Below are 22,434 nucleotides of genomic sequence, written 5' to 3' on the forward strand. Positions count from 1 at the left end.
ACTATAGCATGTTTTAGTTTCATAAAATAAATATAATTTAAAATAAATAAACAAATAAAGTTATTTTAAAAAATAAGAAATAAAAGGCCTTTCCCCCAAAAGAGATTATCACATAAAAGAATGAGAGCGATAAACTGGAATTGCTCAGGAATAAGGTGGAAATTTTACAGAGATTAAATATGCTTTGGAGGGGTGCCTGGGTGGTTCAGTCGTTAAGTGTCTGCCTTCGGCTCAGGTCATGATCCCGAGGTCCTGGGATCGAGCCCCGCATCGGGCTCCCTGCTCGGCAGGAAGCCTGCTTCTCCCTCTCCCACTCCCCCTGCTTGTGTTCCCTCTCTCACTGTCTCCCCCTCTCTCTGTCAAATAAGTAAATAAAATCTTTAAAAATAAATAAATAAATAAATAAATAAATAAATAAATAAATAAATATGCTTTGGAAGCCCTCCAAATGCAATAAATACAACTACAAATAATAATAATTTATTTGTAAAAAAGCAAATATGAGCAAACCATAGAAAACGTTTTTCCCAATATAAAAATGGTTGTAGAGAAATGATATATACAGCAGACAAGTAAAACTCATTCAACAAAGACCCTATGGGACCTCCTCAAGAAGAAAGAGAACGAATTCTTCAGGAAAAAACTATGTGTGGGTATGAAAAGAAAACTTTCTTGAAACAAGATTTGAATCTGTAGATCAAGACTGTAATCCCAGAAAATAAGAACAATTAAATTAAAATATCCTGGTTGAAGTGACTGAACACCAGGAATAAAGAATCATTAGACAACCAGGTAGACAAAACAAATCAGCGTGTGGCATTAGGCTGGTGCTGTGTGTGTTCACGTGGGAAGGCAGGAAGCAATAAATAAAGCTGCTGATCGGGTAGGGGTGCTTCCTCAGTGCCAGGTACTGGCTAAATCCTGTCTATTCATTCCTCCTTTCATCCCTAAATAACCCTATCAAGCTAGAAAGTAGCCGATTCAAAGCCAGGTCACTGTGACGCCAGAGACCAGTTCTTTTTTTTTTTTTTTTTTTAAAGATTTTATTTATTTATTTGAGAGAGAGAGAATGAGAGACAGAGAGCATGAAAGGGAGGAGAGTCAGAGGGAGAAGCAGACTCCCCGCTGAGCAGGGAGCCCGATGTGGGACTCGATCCCGGGACTCCAGGATCATGACCTGAGCCGAAGGCAGTCGCCCAACCAACTGAGCCACCCAGGTGCCCCACAGACCAGTTCTTAACCATTAGTCTACAAGGCACAGACCAGCTGTCGCTGAAGGTGGAACAAGGAGGGCGTTGGGTGAGGAGTGGCAGGGGGCAGTGGCAGCAGTCACTGTTTCTGTGTAACCTTTGGAGATCTTAATGTGGATTCACGTAAGAATATCCTAACTAACTGACAAGAGAATTTGTTTTGTTTTTTAATTTTTTATTGTTATGTTAATCACCATACATCATTAGTTTTGGATGTAGTGTTCCATGATTCATTGTTTGTGCATAACACCCAGTGCTCCACGCAGAACGTGCCCTCTTTAATACCCATCAGCAAGCTAACCCATCACCCCACCCCCCTCCCCTCTAGAACCCTCAGTTTGTTTTTCCAGAATTTGTTTTGACAACAGTTTCTTTTCTTTTTTTTTTTTTTTTTAAGATTTATTTATTTATTTATTTGACAGAGGGAGACAGCAAGAGAGGGAACACAAGCAGGAGGAGTGGGAGAGGGAGAAGCAGGCTTCCCGCTGAGCAGGGAGCCCGATGTGGGGCTCGATCCCAGGACCCTGGGATCATGACCTGAGCCGAAGGCAGCTGCTTAACGACTGAGCCACCCAAATGCCCCTTGACAACAGTTTCTACCAAACGGCTTTTGCCCATGACTTTGGTGCGTTGCAAACTAGCTCCCATTTTTTATCAGATTAATTCCGAATTTTCCCTCCCAGCAGTCTCCCCACCCCCACGACAGTTCCCTGGTATCTCTTGAAGGGACTTCTCAGGCGAAATTGCCATCTTACTCACTTTTGGCTCAACTGTGGCACCAAAAATCTTAAGAAAAACAAATTCATTTCTAGATCCTAAAAAATATTGACAGCTATAAAACAAACAATATTTATAGCACTTAGCGTGACAACATGAAAATGTGCTTCCTAATAAATATTATTTGAGGACAGTCGAAAGAGTGATTTTATAAAATTACAAACTTCAAAGTGATCTCTGATAACTTTATATAAAAAAACACAGTCCCTCAGCATTCTACATCCTATCTTTCATGCATACATGAGTGTATTGAAAGTTAAGACAATATGTAACCTGTTGTCTCCCAGGAGAAGCCTTGAGTGGTGATAGTGGGGTGGGGTTCCCTGACACACCGGGAAAATGGTTAATCTTCAACTCCAACCCCACTTCACTAGAGTTCCTTCCTTAAGATACCAATGCAACTTTTGGGCCAAAATTTTATTCACATGTTAGTGTGAATTGTTTTTGTCCTAATATAAGACAACCCTTGACTGAGACCACTTGAGCAACAGGAGTTTTGATTGGGGCTGAGAGGAGGGAAATTGTTTTTTGAAGATGGGTTGGAAGATGATGGCAACCTGGGACTCTTTGTAGCCAGAAGAGAATTGACAATCTTGGAGTCAATGAAAGAGATTAATCAGAGGAAAGTGGATTCAGAATGCAATATAGAACAGGAAAAATTTCGATTTTGCCTAACCATAGGCAGCAGAGATTATTGCCAAAACATTAAAATCTGTTGGAACTCCTATGACCGAATTAATATATCAGACTGAAAATCTAAAATTCTCCACATTTTCTCCCAATGTCTTTATTTACTTCAACCCAGTTCTTTGATTTTGGTCAATGTATCATTATCCAAAGTGGTTTCTCTCCCATCAGGAAAAAAAAGAGAAAAAAAATGAAGATTTCTACATTTGCTCCTATACCCACTAACTCATTATTCAAAGAACTTTAGAACTTTTGCCATCAGGTGAATGGCACACATCCTACTGTAGTATTAAAAATGTTTGCGCCTATTGATCTCACAACCAGTTTTCATCTTGCTACTAGATGTGACTCCAGCATTGTGAAGCTTTCTGGAGACATTCACTTTATCGCGCACGAGCACCGGAAAACTGAAAAATCAATTCAAGATTTTATGTCTGCCCTAGAAACTGTTTCTAAGAACTTGGATGTGAAGGTAACTGCAAATATTTGGAACTCTTAAGTTACGTGTTACTGACAGAAGATCATTATAGCTTATCAAAATGCCTAGTCAAGTGGTAATGTTTCAAAAGAACTCTTTTCTTCCAAAGAGTTTAAATATGACAGCTCGTGCATATACACAAGTACTGTCAGTTGAATGAGCAAATATTTTATGAGCACCTCCTATGTTCCAACACAGCAACCCATTGCAAGCCTATGCTGCTTGATTCCACTGTTGGTGTTATTCCCTAATTTCTGGGTTTTCCTCAAAGATTGTAGAACCAAAGATTATAAGCAAAGCAATTTCTCATGGAAGCTATTATTATTAAAGATACAAGCTAACCATGAGTTGATTACGTTACATCCCTACAATAGGTTATGTCTCTCACAAAAGAATACACAAATCCCCCATTGGCCTGGTTTTAAAGGCCATCTCCACACTGGCCCCTGCTTAGCTCTTCAGCTCACCCCATGTTTCCTGGCTCACCCCTCACACCTAGTGATACTGAACAGCCTGCGGGTAGGTCCCTACTCACTCTAAGATATAGTATGGCCTCCATATTATTTGTGCTCTTTTCTGCCTAAAATGCCTCTCCTCTCTCATCTTCCCAGTCAATGGCTTAAGTAAAGGAGCTAATGCAAATTCTTCCCTGTCCTACTTTGTTACATTTATTTATATTTATTTATTTATTTATTTAAGAAAGAGTATGCAAGCAGGAGGCAAGGGTAGTAGCAGAGGGAGAGGGAGAGAGAGAATCTTAAGCAGGCTTCACACTCAGTACAGACCCCAACATGGGGCTCAATCTCATGACCCTGTGATCATGACCTGAGCCGAAATCAAGAGTCGGACATTTAACCAACTGAGCCACCCAGGCACCCCACTTTGTCACATATCTTATGTAATGATAAGCACATCTCTTCTTAAGTCATTTGGGCAGAACAAAGTGAAAATCCTTTGGGAATTGGCGGGGGGAGATCAGTGTTTGATTATTTGCTCGTACAAGCCAGTTTATCAAGAGCAGAAGGTTCACAGGGCACATAGTTTACGGCAGTCCCATTGGACTCACCTTGGCCACACCTACACACCCATCTAATTAAGTCCTAATATTAGGTTTTTTGGTTGATTTTCTTTGATTTCTTTGTTTTTCAAAATATTCAGTCATATCAACAACAAATCATAACCACTTAATCTTTGGTTTTCTGATTTAACGCCTTAGTACTTTTTTCATAAAGCCATGACCAGAACATCCAGGTCACTGTTAAATACAATGTATGGGTCATAAATGGTCATAATGGTCATAGAGGACAGCTTCTCTAGTTTCTGATTATACTGGAGATGTCTTTTGTTGTTTGCTGTTGGTTTGATATGTTTAACCATATTAAGGAAGTATCCATCAGTTCCTACTTACTTCCATTAGTTTTTATTAGTATTTAGTTTTTATTAGGACTGATTATTTAACTTTACAAGTTACCTTGTAGACATCAACAAATGCCTAAATCATCATATTAGTTGTTTTCTGGTTTGGATTTTTATGTGTTCACTTTTTACCTCTTTGGACTTCTAATGTGCTATGTCAATACATTTCCCAATACTGAAACATTCCAGCATTTTCTGCTATACAGGCTTGTGTAATCATTCAGCATTTGTCTCTGCATCTAAGTTCAAAAGTGACATTGACTATAGTTCATCCTTAGTTTTTTTTAAGGTGATACATATGATATGTATCATTCACAAATCAAAACTATATAAGAAAATGCAGGGGTGCCTGGGTGGCTTAGTCAGTTAAGCATCCGACTCTTGATTTCGGCTCAGTTCATAATCTCAGGGTCATGAGATTGAGCCCTGCATTGGGCTCCACGCTCAGCAAGGAGTCTGTTTGAGATTCTCTCTCTGTCCTGCTCCCTCTCCCTTCGCACCCCCCTCCAATCCTGGTGCACTGTCTCTCTCAAATAAATAAATAAATATTTTAAAAAGTATACACCAAGAATTTTCGAGCCCACTTCTGTCACCAATTATCACATTTTTTCATTTCCTCACTGAAACCATTTTTATTATGCTGTTGTGGATCCTTTCAGTATGCCTTTATGCAGATACAAGCAAATGCATATATATTCTTATTTCCTCCTTTTTACAAAATAGATAGCATATTATATATATTACTATGCACCTATTTTAGTTTTTTTTTTAATTTAAATTTTACTCAGTTAACATATAGTGCAATATTAGTTTCTGGAGTAGAGTTCAGTGATTCATCACTTACATACAATACCAAGTGCTCATCACAAAAAGGACCCTCCTTAATACCCTTCAGCCATCTATCCCATTCCTTCCCACCATCTCCCTCCATCAACCTATCATTAAGAGTCTCTTATGGTTTATTTTCCTCTCTCCCTCCCCTCCCTTCACATATGTTCATCTGTTTTCTTTCTTAAATTCCACATATGAGTGAGATCATATGATATTTATCTTTCTCTGATTTATTTCACTTAGCATAATACACTCTAGCTGCATCCACATCATTGCAAATGGCAAGATTTCATTCTTTTTTATGGCTGAGTAATATTTCATTGAATGAATATATATATATATATATATACACACTCAGATGTGAATGAAGAATATATACATATATATATATATATTCACACTCAGATGTGAATGAAGAATATATACATATATATATATATATTCACACTCAGATGTGAATGAAGATGTGATATATATGTATATCACATCTTCTTTATCCATTCATCAGTTTCATCAGTTGATGGACATTTGGGCTCTTTCCATAGTTGCCTATTGTGGACATTGCTGCTATAAACATCAGGGTGCATGTACCCCTTCAAATCTGTATTTTTGTATCCTTTGGATAAATGCCTAATAGTGCAATTGCTGGGTCATTGGGTAGGTAGTTCTATTTTTAACTTTCTGAGGAACCTCCATACTGTTCTCCAGAGTGGCTGCACCAGTTGGCATTCCCACCAACAGTGTGAGAGGGTTCGCCTTACCTCTGCATCCTTGTCAACACCTGTTGTTTCTTATGTTGTTAATGTTAGCCATTCTGACAGGTGTGAGGTGGTATCTCACTGAGGTTTTGATTTGTATTTCCCTGATGCTGAGTGATGTTGAGCATCTTCTCATGTGTCTGTTAAACATCTGATGTCTTCTTTGGAGAAGTGTCTATTCATGTCTTCTGCCCATTTCTTAACTGGATTATTTGGTTTTGAGGGCATTGAGTTTGATAAGCTCTTTATAGATTTTGGATATTAAGCCTTTATCCAATATGTCATTTACAAATATCTTCTTCCATTCCATAGGCTGCCTTGTAGTTTTGTTGATTGTTTTCTTCACTGTGCAGAAGTTTTTTATCTTGATGAAGTCCCAATAGTTCATTTTTGCCTGTGTTTCCCTTGCTTCTGGCAACATGTCTAGTAAGAAGTTGCTACAGCCGAGGTCAGAGAGGTTTCTGCCTATTTTCTCCTTGAGGATTTTGATGCATTCCTGTCTCACATTTAGGTCTTTCATCCTATTTTTTCTAACTAAACAAATATATCCTGGAAATCAGCCATATTAGTAGATGGAGAGCTTCCTCATTCTTTTTTATAACTGCATACTCTTCCTGTCTGTATAACAGCTCATTTAACCAATCTCTCACAGATGGACATTTGGGCTATTTTTAATATTTCTCTCTTTCATATCAATGTTGCAATGTATAACCTTGCACTTATGTCTGTGTGTGTGTGTGTGTGTGTGTGTGTGTGTGTGTGTGTGTGTGTGTGCGCGCGTGTATCTATGTAGGTATGTTTGTAGGATCAATACCCAGAAGTGTGATTGCTGGGTCAAAGTACATGGTTGTTATTTTGAAAGGTCTTGCTCTCTGTGGGGCTTTGACCATATTGCACAGCCACCAACAATATGTAAAATGTCCTATGTCCCCAATGCCTCACCAATGGTATTGACTTTTGAATTTTACCATTCTTATAGGAAAAAGACAGCTATAGTCTCTATGTTTCATTTAGTCTCTCTTATTGTGAATGAGGTTCATATCTTCAAGAGCTATTTGTATTTCTTTTTCAGTGAGCTATCTGTTCATCTCTTTTATCCCTTTCCCTATTGGTCTGTTTTCCTTTTTCTTCTCAATTTCTAGGAGCTCTGTATATGTTAGGGAGATGAGCCCTTCTCTATGATATGATCTACAAATACATTTTTCCAGGTTGTCATCTTTTGACTCTTGGCATGCTTGTGTGCTCTATTTGTAGCTAAATTTATCATTTTTCTCTTTTGTGGCTTCTTTTAAGTCACACTTAGAAAGAAATTCCCCATACAAATGCCTGAATTATTCATATTTTTTTCTAGCACTTTCATGGCTTTACTATTTATATTTAAATTCTTGATCCATTTGGAGTTTTTCCTAATAAGGTGTCTTAATTATTATTTTAATCATTGAGGCCTTATAGTACTTTAATATTTTTAAATTTATTTCTTCATTTTAGAGAGAGAAGGGAAGAGAGAGCGTGTGTGTGAGTGGAGGGAAGGGCAGAGGGAGACAATCTGGAGCAGTCTTCCCACTGAGCACAGAGTCCAATGCAGGGCTCAGTCTCACGACCCATCTGATCATGACCTGAACAGAAACTGAAAAGTCGGACGCTTACACAACAGAGCCACCCAGGTGCCCCATTACTTTTAATACCTGGTACAGCAAGTCCCTTTCATTGCTTTCTTTTTTCCCTTTTCCTGGTGATAATTTTTTGTTTTTGCACATGATTTTAAAATCAGTCTGTATAGTCCCAGCAAATAAATCAACAAACTCATTTTCTATTGAAATCATGTTAAATGTATAAATTAAGTTTAGAATTGACAGAGTAGGGGCGCCTGGGTGGCTCAGTCTGTTAAACGTCTGCCTTAGACTCAGGTTAAGATCCCAGAACCCTGGGATTGAGCCCTGCCTCTCCCCCTCTCCCTCTGCCACTCCCTCTGCTTGTGCTCTCTCTCTCTCTCTCAAATAAATACATAAAATCCTTAGAATTGACAGAGTGGTAATGCTGAGTGTTTTATCCAAGAACATAGCGTGCTTCCTATTTGTGCAGGTTTGCTTTTATATCATTCAGGAGTGGTTTCAAATTTTCCTCATGTATGCATCATCTTCAGTGTATTTTGGGATTCCGTTATCTTTTTTCTTTTTAGTTTACTGTAATGAAGTTTCATTATATCTTCTGACTAGTTGTTAGTTGTATATAATGAAGGCTATATTAATTTTATATTCTCCTAATTTAGCAGATTCTTCTCTTGATTATAAAAATTTGTCAGTTTGTTGCTGTTCTTTTCCAGGCACACAATCATATGATTTTTCAATAATAAGTTTACTTATCTTTTCCCATTTTCACAAACATAGTTTCTCTCTGTGTTTTATCTGTTTTAATAACTCCAGTATGATATTAAATAGTAGTGTAGGGTTAGTGGTCATCCTGCTCTTGTTTCTGATGTTAACAGAAATGCCCCCAGTGTTTTCCTCATGGTGAGAGAAGTAAGTTTCCTTAGTAAACATGTTTGGTGCACAACTATTCCTATTTTACTGAGTTTTTGTTTTTAATTAAGAATGATTATGAATTTGGCAAATGCCTTTTCAGCATTTGTGGAGATAATCATGTGAGTTTTCTCTTAAACTATGCTAGCATAATTATTTGTATTAACATATTTCTTTTCAAACAATTCTTGTTTTAAAAGATAAATTGCACTTGATTATGATTTTTTTTTAAGTTGTGATGCTGGATACTGTTTGCTGATATCTTACTTGAGAAGTTTTCATCAATGTTTATAAACAAGATTAGTCTTTTTGTGCAAACTTTTTCAGATTTTAAAATCAATGTTTTGCTCACTTCATACAAATAATTTGGAAGTTTCCCTTCTTTTTTGTGCTCTGAAATAGTTTAAAGAGCATTGCAATGACCTATTCTTTAAAGATTTGGTAGTTTTGCCTCTGACACCATGTGGGCCTACTCATTTAGTGGGAAGGAAAGACCTTTGATATCTTTGTTCAGTTTCTTCTGTGGAAATTGGTCTGTTTAAAGGCTCCATCTCTTCAAGGGTCTTGGAAAAAAGTACATTTTTTCATCCAGATTTTGAAATTAATTTCCATAAAATTATGCAAAATACTTCTAGGATTGTTTTAATTCTTTCTGCTTTTATATTTTTCCCCTTGCCATTTTATTTGTGCTTTTTTCCCCCTTTGATTAGTTAGTTGTGTCTTAACGATACTGATTGCTCTCCAATGAGCCAGTCTTTTTATGTATTTTTAAGTTCTGCTTCTATTTTGTTTTACATGTATTCTCAGCAATTTAAGCTTTTGTCTTTCTCTTTTTCCTTTTCCTGTGATTTGTTTTGCTGATCATTTTCTAACTTTTTGAATGACATATATTTGTAGTCTTTCTTTGTTTTACTGATATAAGCACTTTGACTATGAATTTTCCCTGAGCTTTTGTCTACTTCTCTGTATTCCCTAGGGCTGATATTGTGTTCTCATTATTATTTCCTAGAAATTCTGCAATTGTATATTGCATTCTTCCTTTGACTGAACAGCTTAAGAGGGGTTGTTGTTTTACCTGAGTTAAGGATTTTTTGTTATCCTGATATTCAGTTTTAGTTTTATCTCATCATAATTGAAATTTTTATTGTATATACTAGTTTCAGTTTTTGGAATATCTTGAAGGCTTTATTTGGTGGCTGGATAGTAAAATTTTGTACATGTTCTAAAAAGAATATATTCTGTATTTTGGGGGCAAAAATTCAGTCAATATCTAAAAAATCGCTCAAATCAACAAACTCAAACCTATTGGTTAGGGCTTTTGTATCCTTATCTTTTTGGTCTATTCTTCTGTCTTGGATTGAGAGAGGTGAATTAAAATCTATAATTATTTGGCTTCCACTTCATATATAATTTCAGCTTTGTGAATATTTTCACTACATTAATTGGATCATATTTATAACTACTCTATCTTTTCTTATTCCTCATTTTAGTGTCTATGGGTTTTCTTTACGTTTCGACTGAGAAAAACTTTGTCTCTTACCTATTCAAAGAAACAGCTCTTGGATTTACATATCAATCCTGTAATTTTTTCTTGCTTATTAATATTTAATATTTGTGTATTAGTTTTCTATTGTTGTCGTAACAAATTACCACACACTTAGTGGTTTATAGCAACATAAATATATTATCTCATAGTTTTGCAGGTCAAGGCTAGAGTAGATCCCCTACTTAAGGTCTCACAAGACAGAAATCATGACATTAAGTAGGGCTGTGTTCCCTTGAGATGGCTCTGGGAATTAGTCCTCTTCCAGACTCATTTAAACTTTTGGCCAAATTCAGTTTCTTGTAATTATGTGACTGAGGTTCTTGCTGGCTGTCAGTTTGAGACTGACGTTCTCCCAGCTGCCAGCCTTCTTTCTCATGTTTTCCATGTGGACTTTCTCCAGAACAGGCTAAGTCCATGCCATGCTTCAAATCTCTCTGACTCTAGCTGGAGAAAGTTCTCTGCTTTTAGAGGCTCATGTGATTGAATTGGGCCCAACTGGATGAAACAGGATAATCTCCCTATTTCAAGGTCTGTAACCCTAATTATAGCTGCAAATCCTTTAGGCCATCTAACATATCATATTCACAGGTTCCAGGGATTAGGCTATGGACATATTAAAAGAGCCATTCCAACTACCACAATTTGTCAGTTTCTTCATTCTGCTTTCCCTTGGTCAGGTTTGTTATTCTTTTTAACCTTGTGAAATGAATGGTTCATTATATAGCTTTATTCTGTTTTATATAATTATGGAAACATTTAATGCCACAAATTTACCTCTGATCATAGATGTGGCCGTGTCCTGTTGATATATAATGTTATTATACTTTCCTAAGTAAATTGTAATGGCAGAGTTGAGTTATTCTTTGACACTAGAGTTAGTCCTTTGAGAAGCAAATTCCATAAAGGAATTGATATGCAAGAGATTAACTGGGGTGGGGGGGCGCCTGGTGGCTCAGTCACTTAAGTGTCCAACTCTTGGTTTTGGCTCAGATCATTATCTCATGGGTCATGGGATAGAGCCCAACAGAGGGCTCTGCACTCAGTGGGGAGCCTGCTTGAAGATTCTCTGTTTCTGCCCCCCTACCTCGCATGCACGCTCTCTCTCAAGTAAATAAATAAATCTTTAAAAAAAAATAGAAGAGATTAATTGAGGGGGAAAAAATCTGAAGGAAAGTGAGGAGGGTCCTAGAAAAGATGGAGAGAGCCATCAGATTACAAAATAGGTCTGACTCCTGTGAAAAAGACAGAAAAGGAAGGCCCGAAACAGCCATTCTAAACAGTTTGATCCAGTTCTTGGAACCAAAGTCACTCATCAAAGGAAAACTATTAAGACACTGGCTGGGAGCAGCCAATGGGAAGCATGGTATCCACACATGGTTATGCATTTTACACAGCAGTCAGGGTCCTTGGCCAGTTATGTTCCTCTGAGTAGGAGATCTGACAGACACATTTCCATGTGAAACATTGGAATTAAACAACAGAATTAAAAGAGGTCACTTTACTCAAATGGTTAGGTTTCTCTTTCTTTATACTTTTCGTATTAATTTCTAGTTTTTGTGCAGTGTAAAGTCATGATCTATGTTTTTCCTGCTTTATGGAATAGAGTTTTTTGTTTGTTTTTTTGGGGGGGGGCAGCGGCAGAGGGAGAAAGAGAGCCCTCGGGGCTTGATCTCATGACCCTGAGATCATGACCTGAGCTGAAATCAAGAGCCGGATGCTTAACCCACTGAGCCACCCAGGCACCCCTACTTTGAGGTCTTATAGTCACATGTCTGCTTAGTTGTTGCAAATGCTCACTGGGCACTGGGAAAGAATGAGTGTTTCTTGCAGTTTGCAAGTTAGATTGTTTGGTATATAAATCTACTAAATAAACTGTATATTTCATGTCTCCCCATATTTTTATTTATATTTCACTTATTTGACTTCTATTGGTCAAAGAGAAGTCATTTAAAATAACTACTATATCATCTCAGTTTATCTTTGTAATTCTACAGCTGTTATTTTTTAGTTCAATATATAATGTAAATAAAGGTTTAAAACTCTTTTCACTGGGGATTCTAGTCTTCATCTGTAAAAATGACCACCTTTGTCCCATTTAACATATTTTGCCTCGAATAACATTTTGTCTAACAATATTGTTCCGCCAACTTTCTTTTCCTTTGCTTTTGCCAGGGATATTTGCCTATTATTTTATAGTTAACAATTCTGCCTTGAAGTATACCTCCTCTAAATAGCCGGTTTTAAGTGTATCTCCTATAAATAGCCATTCATGAGCTACTGGATGCCCACCCAACATTTATCTATTCAAACCCTTCTGTTATTCATCTCTTTGGGAACTTAGATTTTGTTAACTGCCCACTCTCCTCCATGTGACTGTCTGTTTCAGGAGTTGAATTCCGTTTGGCCAAAGTCCATTGTATAGTTTAATTCCCCTAGACAGTGATTATTAGTATAGTCATGATTATGTGCTGCAATTCTGTTTTATTTTCCAATCCAGTCCTTTTACCTAAAGGAACTTCCTCACTGTTTCTGGCTATGTGGAAGGCACTCTTATCCTAACTTCCAGAAATGGAACTTGTTTTCTCCTATCTTTATATGCCCTAAAGTCATTTCACTTGGAATTCACTCGTGCTCAAGTCGGACTCCTGCCTGGAAATTCCTGAAGCCTAATTTTAGGCCACTCATGCATTTTCCTCAGAGTCTAATTAATTGTGCATTTAAGCATTCATTCAGTAAGTATTTGGTGAATATTTACCATTGACCACTTAATGTGCACTAAGGCTATAATGGTGATAGAGGATATATAGTGATTTACATTTTAATTGGGGAAAAAGTAAAGAAATAATTAAAATTAACAAATTGGTAAACTAAATTCAATTCTATGTTTTTGTTACATCATTAGGTAGCCCAATATCAAAAGGAATATTATAGCTAGCAGAATGGAACACTTCCCTATAAATCTTTCCCTGAAGATTGTTCTGTAACTATTAAATCATTCCTTTAGAAAAAATCATTTTCAAACGCAAATATGCTCTAGGCTCAAGTCTGTTTCTTGGCTCGTTTAGGAATAAAGTATAATTAATGTAAGTGCTAGTGATTTTGTTCACACACACACAAAAGCTCCCTTTTGTACTTTCATTAGGTAATGCAGCTCTTAGGAAAGATTGAGGCTTCCAGTTCTGAGCAAATCTCAAATTTAAAGATGGTCCAGGGAGATTATCGCCATGAAATGAACCTTTTGGAGTTCAAGTAAGTGAATGGAAGATTTTTTAATTCTGTTAAGTACATTCGAAAAGGTTTTGCCTAATGAAAGTACTGGCATTAAATGAAAACCCATCCCAGGAATGTGAAACTGGCCAAGATATAAAGCAACAAACTGATGGAGAGAATAATCTACACTAAAGCAACACATACAATATTCATAATAAAGGAAATGAAATATGAGGGGAGGTGGGGGGGTGGGTGAAACAGGTGATGGAGATCAAGGGGGGCACTGGGTGTTGTATGGAACAGTGGACTCCTTGTGTCGTACACCTGAAACTAATATTACACGGTATGTTAGCTAACTGGAATTTAAATAAAAAGTTAACAAAAGGAAATATGAATATTAATTTTGTCATTCTCTTTGCATATTGCAACTGAACTGATATATAGCCTGACCTTTTCTATAGAGTAATTTTAACTTATCATCAATTATATATTAAAATGCCCCAATGTAACGCACTTCCCTGAGTATACATCGATTCCACAAGACAATCCAATAATTTTTAAAATAACTTTGATTTACAAGCTTTGTTTTTCAAATTTCTTCTAAGATTCTCTACTTGCTCCTTTACATTCTCCCTTTTTTAAGACTGGCCTCTGTCCCATCTTCACTGAGTTTCTCCCTATGCAATAGAGAAGACAGTAAAGGAGACAAGACTCCACAAACATTCCAATTACTGGCCTCCTTATTCCCAAATCCTCCTTTCTTAAGTGACCACTATTTCCTGGAGTCCTGGTACAGGCAGAGGAAAATTCTAGTCACTTGGACAATACCACCTTACTGCCCCTTTTCACCTTGTTCTTTTTCCTCTCTGTTCCACATCACCTGGGTTTAATGACTTGGTCAAATCCAGTAAGCTGAATATAATCTGCTTGCTCCCTTTTTCCCCAACTTTACAGTACACTTCATTAAATCTAAGTGTCACTGATTATAAGACATACCATTATCATTATTTTTTTACCTATAAAACATGATGCTAACAATTAAACCATAGCATACCATCATTTTCAAGACACCTCTCGATTTCAGAGATGTTAAATTGGGAAATAGGCGTGTCCTAGAAATTGATGAAAACCTGTAGTCACCCCTAAAACTCAAAGAAGTAAATGTCTTGAGTAAAGAGAAAATACCCACTCTAAAAAAGCATGTCTAGGTGCTTAAATTCCAGCACACTAAAGATGCTCAGTAAATGTCTGTGTGGTGCTTGATCTAATCCCTTTAGCTTAGAATTAAATAAAATTAAATCAAGTGTCCAAAGGAGAAGGAGAGAAGTAAACTGTTTCTAGAAGTACACCGTAAGAACTGATTTTACTTGGAGAGAAAGGGGATTTATAATCTGGAATGGAATACTGGCTTAAAGGAATGAAGTATATTAATAAACAGCAAATCAAGAAAAAGGAAAGGTTTGAGAACTAGGGTTAACTGCCTTATTGATGGTGTGGCGTGCTTTTTCCATCTTCAGTCCTGTAAAAAATTGGCTTATAAATAAGTCATCTAAATAGTTAAAAATGAATCTGGACACTTTTGTAATAATATAAACTTGAATCTTTTTCTCACTCGAAATAACTAAGTCCTAAAATTTCATGAGTATTACAGTAGGTAATGCTGAATTTATAAACCAAAAATTTCCATAGGCAAATACCTATGAGCTCTAATAATTCATTGAAATACACAATTGATTCTTTTTTATTTAAATCTTCTTCAACTTTTTTTTAATTAAAAAGTAACAAAATAAAACAAAGATGGAAAAAAAGGTCTTCATCTCAGCTTCCTCATGTAACCAATGCTAACACCAAAGATGTGTCCTGCCTTTCTTTCCTCCCTGTTAATATAAATATCTAACAGGAAAAGAATGTTTATATATATATTATATATATCATATATGTATAGAGCATGGCTTTTAAAAATACATCCTATTCACATTACTCAATAATTTGCTTTTTTACAGTACATCTTAGTTCTCTCTCTAGATCAGTGAATATTATTCTAACATTTTTAATAGTTGCATAATATTTAAACTTACAGATATGCTATAATTAATTCAACCATTTATCATATTGATGAATAGATTCTTCCAGTTTCCAGCTACCACAAACAAACCAAAAAAAATATTGTGTGTATATATCCTTAAATATTCTTAAATGTAGATGTTTTTATTTCTACAGGCAAGATTCCTAGGTCAAAGAGCTTATTAATTTTTTATAAATTTCTTTTTTTTAATGTAGCAATTCACAATTCCACCAGCAATATATGAGGGGACCTTTCTCTACATTCTTACCAATACTTGATTTTTTTTAATATTTTCCAATTAAAGGATGAAGATTGCATCTCTTATTTTCATTTGCATTCCTTTCATCATTTGAATTTCCTTTTCTGTGAATTGCCCATTCTTATCATTTGAGGGACTCCTTCAAGTTAGGGATATTAACCCTTTGACTGAGATATGTATTGCAAATATATTTTCCTCGAAGAGAAAGTAAGGTGGGTAAGGCTTTCTTTTTTTTCTTTTCCATTCAGAGCATATCTCAAATTAAAATGAATGAGGTAGAGTATTTGCTTTTTTTTTTTTAAGAAACAACTGTCTCTGAATAAAGGGATTAAAAGCATTTTAAGGACATTCAAATGTATGTTTAATTGAACAATTTTACCATTTAGAAACTTTAACAATTTTCAAGTTTAATGGCCAATTGAACATATATCTTATATAGAACATAAAAGCCCCAATGCTGTCTATGGTTTTTTAGTGATTTCCTGGGCCTCTGGCACTGATCACTAGAAATGACAAAGGAGACATGCTGGCTCTTTCATCTGAACACCCCCCCCCCCATTGAGCTTCCTTTTCCCAGAAGGGTCTTAGATGTTCAGCTAAGTCAGGTCCTAAGTCAACAACTTAGTGCTTATAGAGTGAGAGTCCTAGTCATCATAAAATATAGCTATCTTTTAGTAAGGATTTGGCAGGGGAAGTACCAACCATTCACTCCCTAGATAGTTCTTGCTGCTGACAATGTTTAATTGACAGTGATTTATAAGAAAATAAAAATTATTCGATCAACAAAGCAAATGCATAGACTCAAATCTCCCCACACAGCTTTGAAAATGCTACCACAGTATTAAATTACAAACTATTCAAGTCAAGGATATGTCTCATCCACCTCTGTATTCTCCCGCACACAGCACATTCAGACACAAATAGAAGCCAATGAATGAATATTTTGAGAACCAATAATATGTAAGTTGTGTTTTGGAATATTCAAAGACAAAATCATAGCCACATATAGTTGGGGGGAAAATCCATAAATAAGTGAAAAGCTAAACACAGGTAATGTTAAATGAGATATATCAGTAGGAAGAAATAATAAATATACTAATTGTTATTTATCAATATCTACCAATCACTAAATGATCAAGATATTCAGGTGCATCCAGCTCTTATCCCCATTTTGGTGATGGGGAAACACAACCATGGAAATTAAACAATTCGCCTAAAGTCACATACTTAGAAAGTGTCTGACTCCACATCTCAGGTTATTTTACTGATCTATGACACATCTATCTCACAATTCCAACCATTAGTAAACTAACTGTGCTACAGAAATTTAGGGAATGGAAAGATCACATCTGCTTGAAACTATGAAGTTATGAGGCTATGACGGTACTAGGATTCAAGCTCAAGTACAATATGGAATGGTAAGTCTTCCTATCAGCATGGAGTTGGAATTGCTCTTTATCAGTGTCACTAACTAGAAATCACAGGACCTAAAGAAGAAATTAGTTTAAGGATATAGGTACAAATTTAGTAGGAAATAATGTTTCTTGGAATTAATTTCTTTCTTCTAAACATGAAACTTGAAATCTTAGATTCAATATCCAAAGACTGACTTTGTTAAAGCCACTCTCTGAATTCTTGAGAGCCTGTTAATTGTTAAGAGTGTCCAAGAATTTAAACTTTTCATGTCTTCCAGAAAAGTTCAATCACTTATTGAATGCAAGACAATGAGTTTGAGACATAAGTGAACCAGTTAAAAAAATAAATAAATAAAGGCCCAGAATGGGGCTATGTCCTCATTCTATGTCTACCATAACCACAGTGATCACTAGGATGATTGTTGCAAGCCCCACAGTCTCCTTCACCATTCATATTCACCACAGCTATCTGGATGTCTATAGATCCCCGCTAAATTTTATTTTACCCTTTTGTAACTTTCTCCCTTATTATTGCCCTTGGTATGTATACTAACTTGATTCCACCAATATAAAAATTTTGTAAAAACTGTATCTCATATTATCCTAGTAAGGTCTCTGGCCATAATTTAAAAGTCTGACTTTTGTGTTTTTTGAAAAAGGAAAAAAAAAAAGCTATCTATCCATCCATGCATCTACCTACTTCCCTCCCTTCTTACGTATCTTCCTATTTCCACCTACATCTGATAGAAATACTACCATAACTATTGGGATAGAGGATCTGGGAACTAAAATGTGAATGTTGTCCAAGATAAATTCATCCTGTTGAGATTTTAACTGTAAATTCTGTAATTCACAGAAAAGTAATTCTTTCATGGAAAATCATGTCCATTATATTAGGGGAAAATCTAAGGAAAGAAAGAGATTTATGCAAACCTTTATTATAGCTTATCCTTTTTATCTTTCAAGAAGAATGCTTTTTAAAAAATCCTTTCATATTTTCATAAACTACCCAGAGTCTGACTTTTGATGGTTACCAGGAAAGTGTGTCTCCAACTGCAGGCAAAACCTTGGAGTAAAATGATCATAAGTAGTAAGTCATTCTTTATGACTTTATTTTAATTTCAGAATTCTAATTACTGATATGTGCTTCTAGAGATATTACTTGGACACATTTAATGGTTCCCTGGTGTTCAGAGGGATGTTAATACTGTATCAGTAATGAGAGTAAATGCTCTCATTTATATACACGGTAAAGGTGAACAGTGAAGGCTGGATTCCCAACTGGAAAGCTACCTCTTGATTATCTGGGGATTTACTGTCTCTCCTAACCATCACTATTAATTAGTATTTCTGCCAGAGATAGGAAAGGGAAGATGAAAACTGAAGATCAGATCTCTAAATATCTTGGCAAGTATATGATTTGTTATTTGTGAACAGCCTTAATAAAAGGTACTGAATGAGAAAGAATGAATCATTTATCCATTTATTCAACTATTCCTTGAGCACTTCCTATATTCCAGCCATTGTCCACCACCACGAACAAAGAAAAATGCTTTCGTGGAGCTTAGGTTCTAGCAAAGCAGACAACATATCACATGGTGATAAGCATTTTGGAGAAAAATAATGGAGTAGGGAGAGTCTGATGGGGAAAAATGAAACCTTTTGTTGTTTTAAGTGTGGTTTAAAAAAAGTCCTATGTTAAGGTGATAAGTGGTACTTGAATAGAAATCTGAACGAAATGAGGGCAGGAGCCATTGTGTGTTCTAAGGAAGAGTGTTCCAGACATAGGAAACAGTTGGCTAAAACGAAGTTGTCCATGTATCAGCTGGGAACATATCTGTCTGAGACCCTTCAGCTATTAGCCAGTAGCATAGGTGTTTGGAAATCATGACGGGATTAAGAACACGAAGAGTGGCCAAAGGTATCTTCTTCATTGTTGAAGTACTCACCTGAATCAAGGTATGCGTTCTATGTGAAAAATCTCTCTCTCCAATCAAAAAATGTGATAATTCACGGAGCTGAAGATCAGAATTCAGCTATTATACTACAACTAATATAACTATTGGAAAATTAACTTTTCCCATTCCTTGATTTCATCATCTAAGTGCTAGTTTCTCAACGTGGGCACATCGGCATTTTGGCTGGATAATTCTTTACTGTGAGGCTGTCCTGTGCACTGTAGGATGTTTAGCAGTATTTCTGGCCTCTACCCACCACATGTCAGTAGCATCTCCAAGTTGTGACAACCAAAAATGTCTCTGTACATTGTTAGATGCCCACTGGTCTAAATAAAAATGAAAATGGCCTCTTAAAACCTTTTTTTTCCAAATATTAGCTCGAACACTTTTTCAGGGAAGCTAAAGAAGCATACACATGCAATATATGTCCAGCATGTCTTAAGCAGGGTCCAGTGATAAATATCACAAACTCAATTATCTGCATATAATTTGTCCTGAAAACATTACAGCAATGATTATTTCAAGCCACCCACTCGTAAGGTAGTCTGAATATTTTCAATAGCAAACAACATGCACTGCGCCTGCCTATCTAATATACTGCCTATTCTAAAAGGCAATTTGAAATTGACCTCTTACTACAAGCAAGTGGCATGCAGAAAACATACAGAGACCCCTCGCCAGCCCCCACCCTCATCCCACCCCTTCTCAGACCCGGAGTTCTCAGTCATGCCAGCTGTGGATTCTCCTTTCTACTCACACCCTCAGCCACTCTACAGTGACTTTTCAAACTGATGATATATGATTCCAATCCTCTACTCTCTGTAATAACACCCACTTCCATTTTTAAAAACCCTTCATTCCATTATTTAATATTCCTGTGGTGCATCATTTCGCTGTCAGCAGTCGCTTCCAGCACCTTAGCCTCTATTACAACTGATTTTGCTCAGTACCTCTTCAAGCCCTCCCTGCACCCCACCCCTCCAAGAATCCACAGAGGCCCACAGGAAGCGACGGAGCCTTTATTGAAGTTTCACCTGAGACAGAAAAGACAACCAAGGATGGTCTCCCAGGGACTCTCTGCTTTCCCAAAGTCCTCTTGGGCTCCCTTCCAGCTCCCTTAACCACTCCCTCTCTGAGACTTTTCTCTGGCCCAGATCCTCCCCAGCCGGGAAGTGACCCATGTAGAACAGGGGTTCCCCAAACTACCACCCTTAGCCGAACCTCCACACTACTGAGAATGATTTGCACACTTCCTACTAATCTTAACAAAAATATATATTTTATGACATGTGATTATATGCCATTTAAATTTCAGCATAAAGTTTAGATTAGACCACAACCATGTTCTTTATTTGCTTATAAATCAGCCATGCTTATTTGTATCGTATATGGTTGCTCTTCCACTGCAATGGCAGCACCGAGTCGTTCTAGAACAGAGAGGTTGCCACGGAGGCCATATGGCCCACAATGCCTTAAATATTTACTATCTGACCCTTTATAGAAACAGTTTGCTGACCCTTACCACAGAGGGATAGCCCCGTCTCAAGTGACTTAGTGCAGTGTTTCTTCCACACACACAATGTACCCCAGGCCCTAAGAGGAAATCTGCATGGAGGACGCATGTGTTTCTGTGTGTCTATGTGTCTGTCACTGTGTATATGTGTATTTTAAGGTATGAGGAGGGGTGTTGTCAGCAGCTGGGTTGAATGCAAGCTCAGGGCAGGGACCCAGAATGTGCCCCCTTACCCCCCACCTCCCACATCAAACCGTAAGTACTTGCTAGATATCTTGAGCCTTATCATCTGAAAAAAAAAAAAAAAACTGCAGCGTTTCTCAGTATTAAATTTTGGTTTTGTGTTTAAATTTACCTATTAAAATAGAAACATTTTTCCCCTCAGATTTAATTCACTTTCAAATAATCTATACGAGGAAGTTGAGAACCATCAAAAATGGACAGAAAGCCGGTTCATCACCTATGAAAAAGACCACCTTGGCCATATGAATCAATGTCTGAAGCTCCTACAGGAGAAACTGGTAAGGAGTTCTGTTATTCATGAAGTAAGCGGCTGCGTGGTCATTGTCTGGATGTTAGCAGTGAGTCAAGGTTTTGAAAGTTTCATTGTGACATTCACAGTCACTTCACTGACCTTTCCTGCACCCAGGTAGGAATCAAGGGGCCTGCCTCTTGGTCCTGTGTGCTACTCCCCAACTCCATGAACCCGTACCTCTGAGTGTGCTCTACCTATGACAAAATAACCTGAAGAGAGGTGTTGGTTTTTAAAAAAAAAAACAAAAAACGGATTCCTGGTCCCAGCCCAGAGCGGCATCAGACCCCCTGGGTCCTCCTCTGGGGATGTGTGCTTCCAGGCAAGCTCCCTGGGTGATGATTGGACACAATAAAGCCGAAAAGCTTCTGCCATAGACAAGTCGGTTTACCTCTCCGAAGATCCATTAGTAGACCAAAGTTTTCAAAACTCCTTTTCCAAATCCAAACTTGTAGAGAACCCCCAGCTTTGAGGCAAGACTACCAGGATGGAGGGGAAATCTGTTCATGGCAAGTTCCCTTCCACTCCAGGCAGCTCAATCAGCCAGCTGCTAGCCCCCACAGGACGGCAGCATGGGTCCATCTGTGTCACCGGGGACTGCCAGCCTTGCTGATGATTCAAATAAGATGTTTCTGGAACTCTGGTAGAGGGGCTTTGGGCAGCTGACAGAGACAGGAGTCCAAGAGATGGAGATAACCATGACAGCTTTATCATTGATAAGGCTATTGAAGTCCGTGTGGTCTGATGTGCAGCCAAGAGGGCCTGTTAGTTCTCCCGGAGTTAGACTCATCCACCAGTTCTAGGCAGCAACAGGTGACCACAGGGTCACCTGCAGGCAGAAGCTTCCCACCACAAGTAAGAGAGAGGCTGGAGTCCACCTCCCTCAGGCAGGCAGGGCCAAAGACAGGAGAACCAAAAGGCTGTCAGTCTCCCCCAGCAACTGCTTGCAAATTCCCTGTGGGGGGCGAGAAAGAGCAGAGCAGCTAATGAACCTTGGGCTGCCCATGAGTCCCCACCGCACTGCAATTAGAATCACTTGGAGAGTTTTTAAATTAGATAAATTCCTGAGCTCCACTGTGGACCAATTAAATCAGAGTTTCAGGGGGTGGTGTGATGGTCCAGGTGATATGAATAGACAACAGGGGTCAAGAATCACTATTCTAGCTGAACTCTGTCCACGTGGAGATAGGAAGCTCGAGGGAATATGGACACCTAACGGG

General features: G+C 37.5%; 2 protein-coding genes across 2 annotated transcripts in view; one reads left to right on the forward strand and one right to left on the reverse strand.

The window, feature by feature from the left end:
• The window catches only part of FAM81B (family with sequence similarity 81 member B), a 52,164-nt gene that overhangs the window by 27,367 nt on the left and 2,363 nt on the right, over positions 1 to 22,434 (forward strand). Inside the window, exons 6-8 of the mRNA XM_025866797.2 lie at positions 3,057 to 3,186; positions 13,405 to 13,511; positions 21,068 to 21,203. Coding sequence (XP_025722582.1) covers positions 3,057 to 3,186; positions 13,405 to 13,511; positions 21,068 to 21,203 — 373 coding nt within the window. The remainder of the gene's footprint in view (positions 1 to 3,056; positions 3,187 to 13,404; positions 13,512 to 21,067; positions 21,204 to 22,434) is intronic.
• SKIC3 (SKI3 subunit of superkiller complex) overlaps positions 19,902 to 22,434 on the reverse strand; it is a 166,820-nt gene continuing 164,287 nt past the window's right edge. The window contains exon 44 of the mRNA XM_025866793.2: positions 19,902 to 22,169. The gene's annotated coding sequence lies outside the window, so the exon portion shown is untranslated. The remainder of the gene's footprint in view (positions 22,170 to 22,434) is intronic.

The sequence above is a fragment of the Callorhinus ursinus genome, unplaced genomic scaffold (assembly GCF_003265705.2).
Source record: "Callorhinus ursinus isolate GAN/ISIS: 27379988/994484 unplaced genomic scaffold, GSC_fseal_2.0 scaffold3, whole genome shotgun sequence".
Taxonomy (NCBI): domain Eukaryota; kingdom Metazoa; phylum Chordata; class Mammalia; order Carnivora; family Otariidae; genus Callorhinus; species Callorhinus ursinus.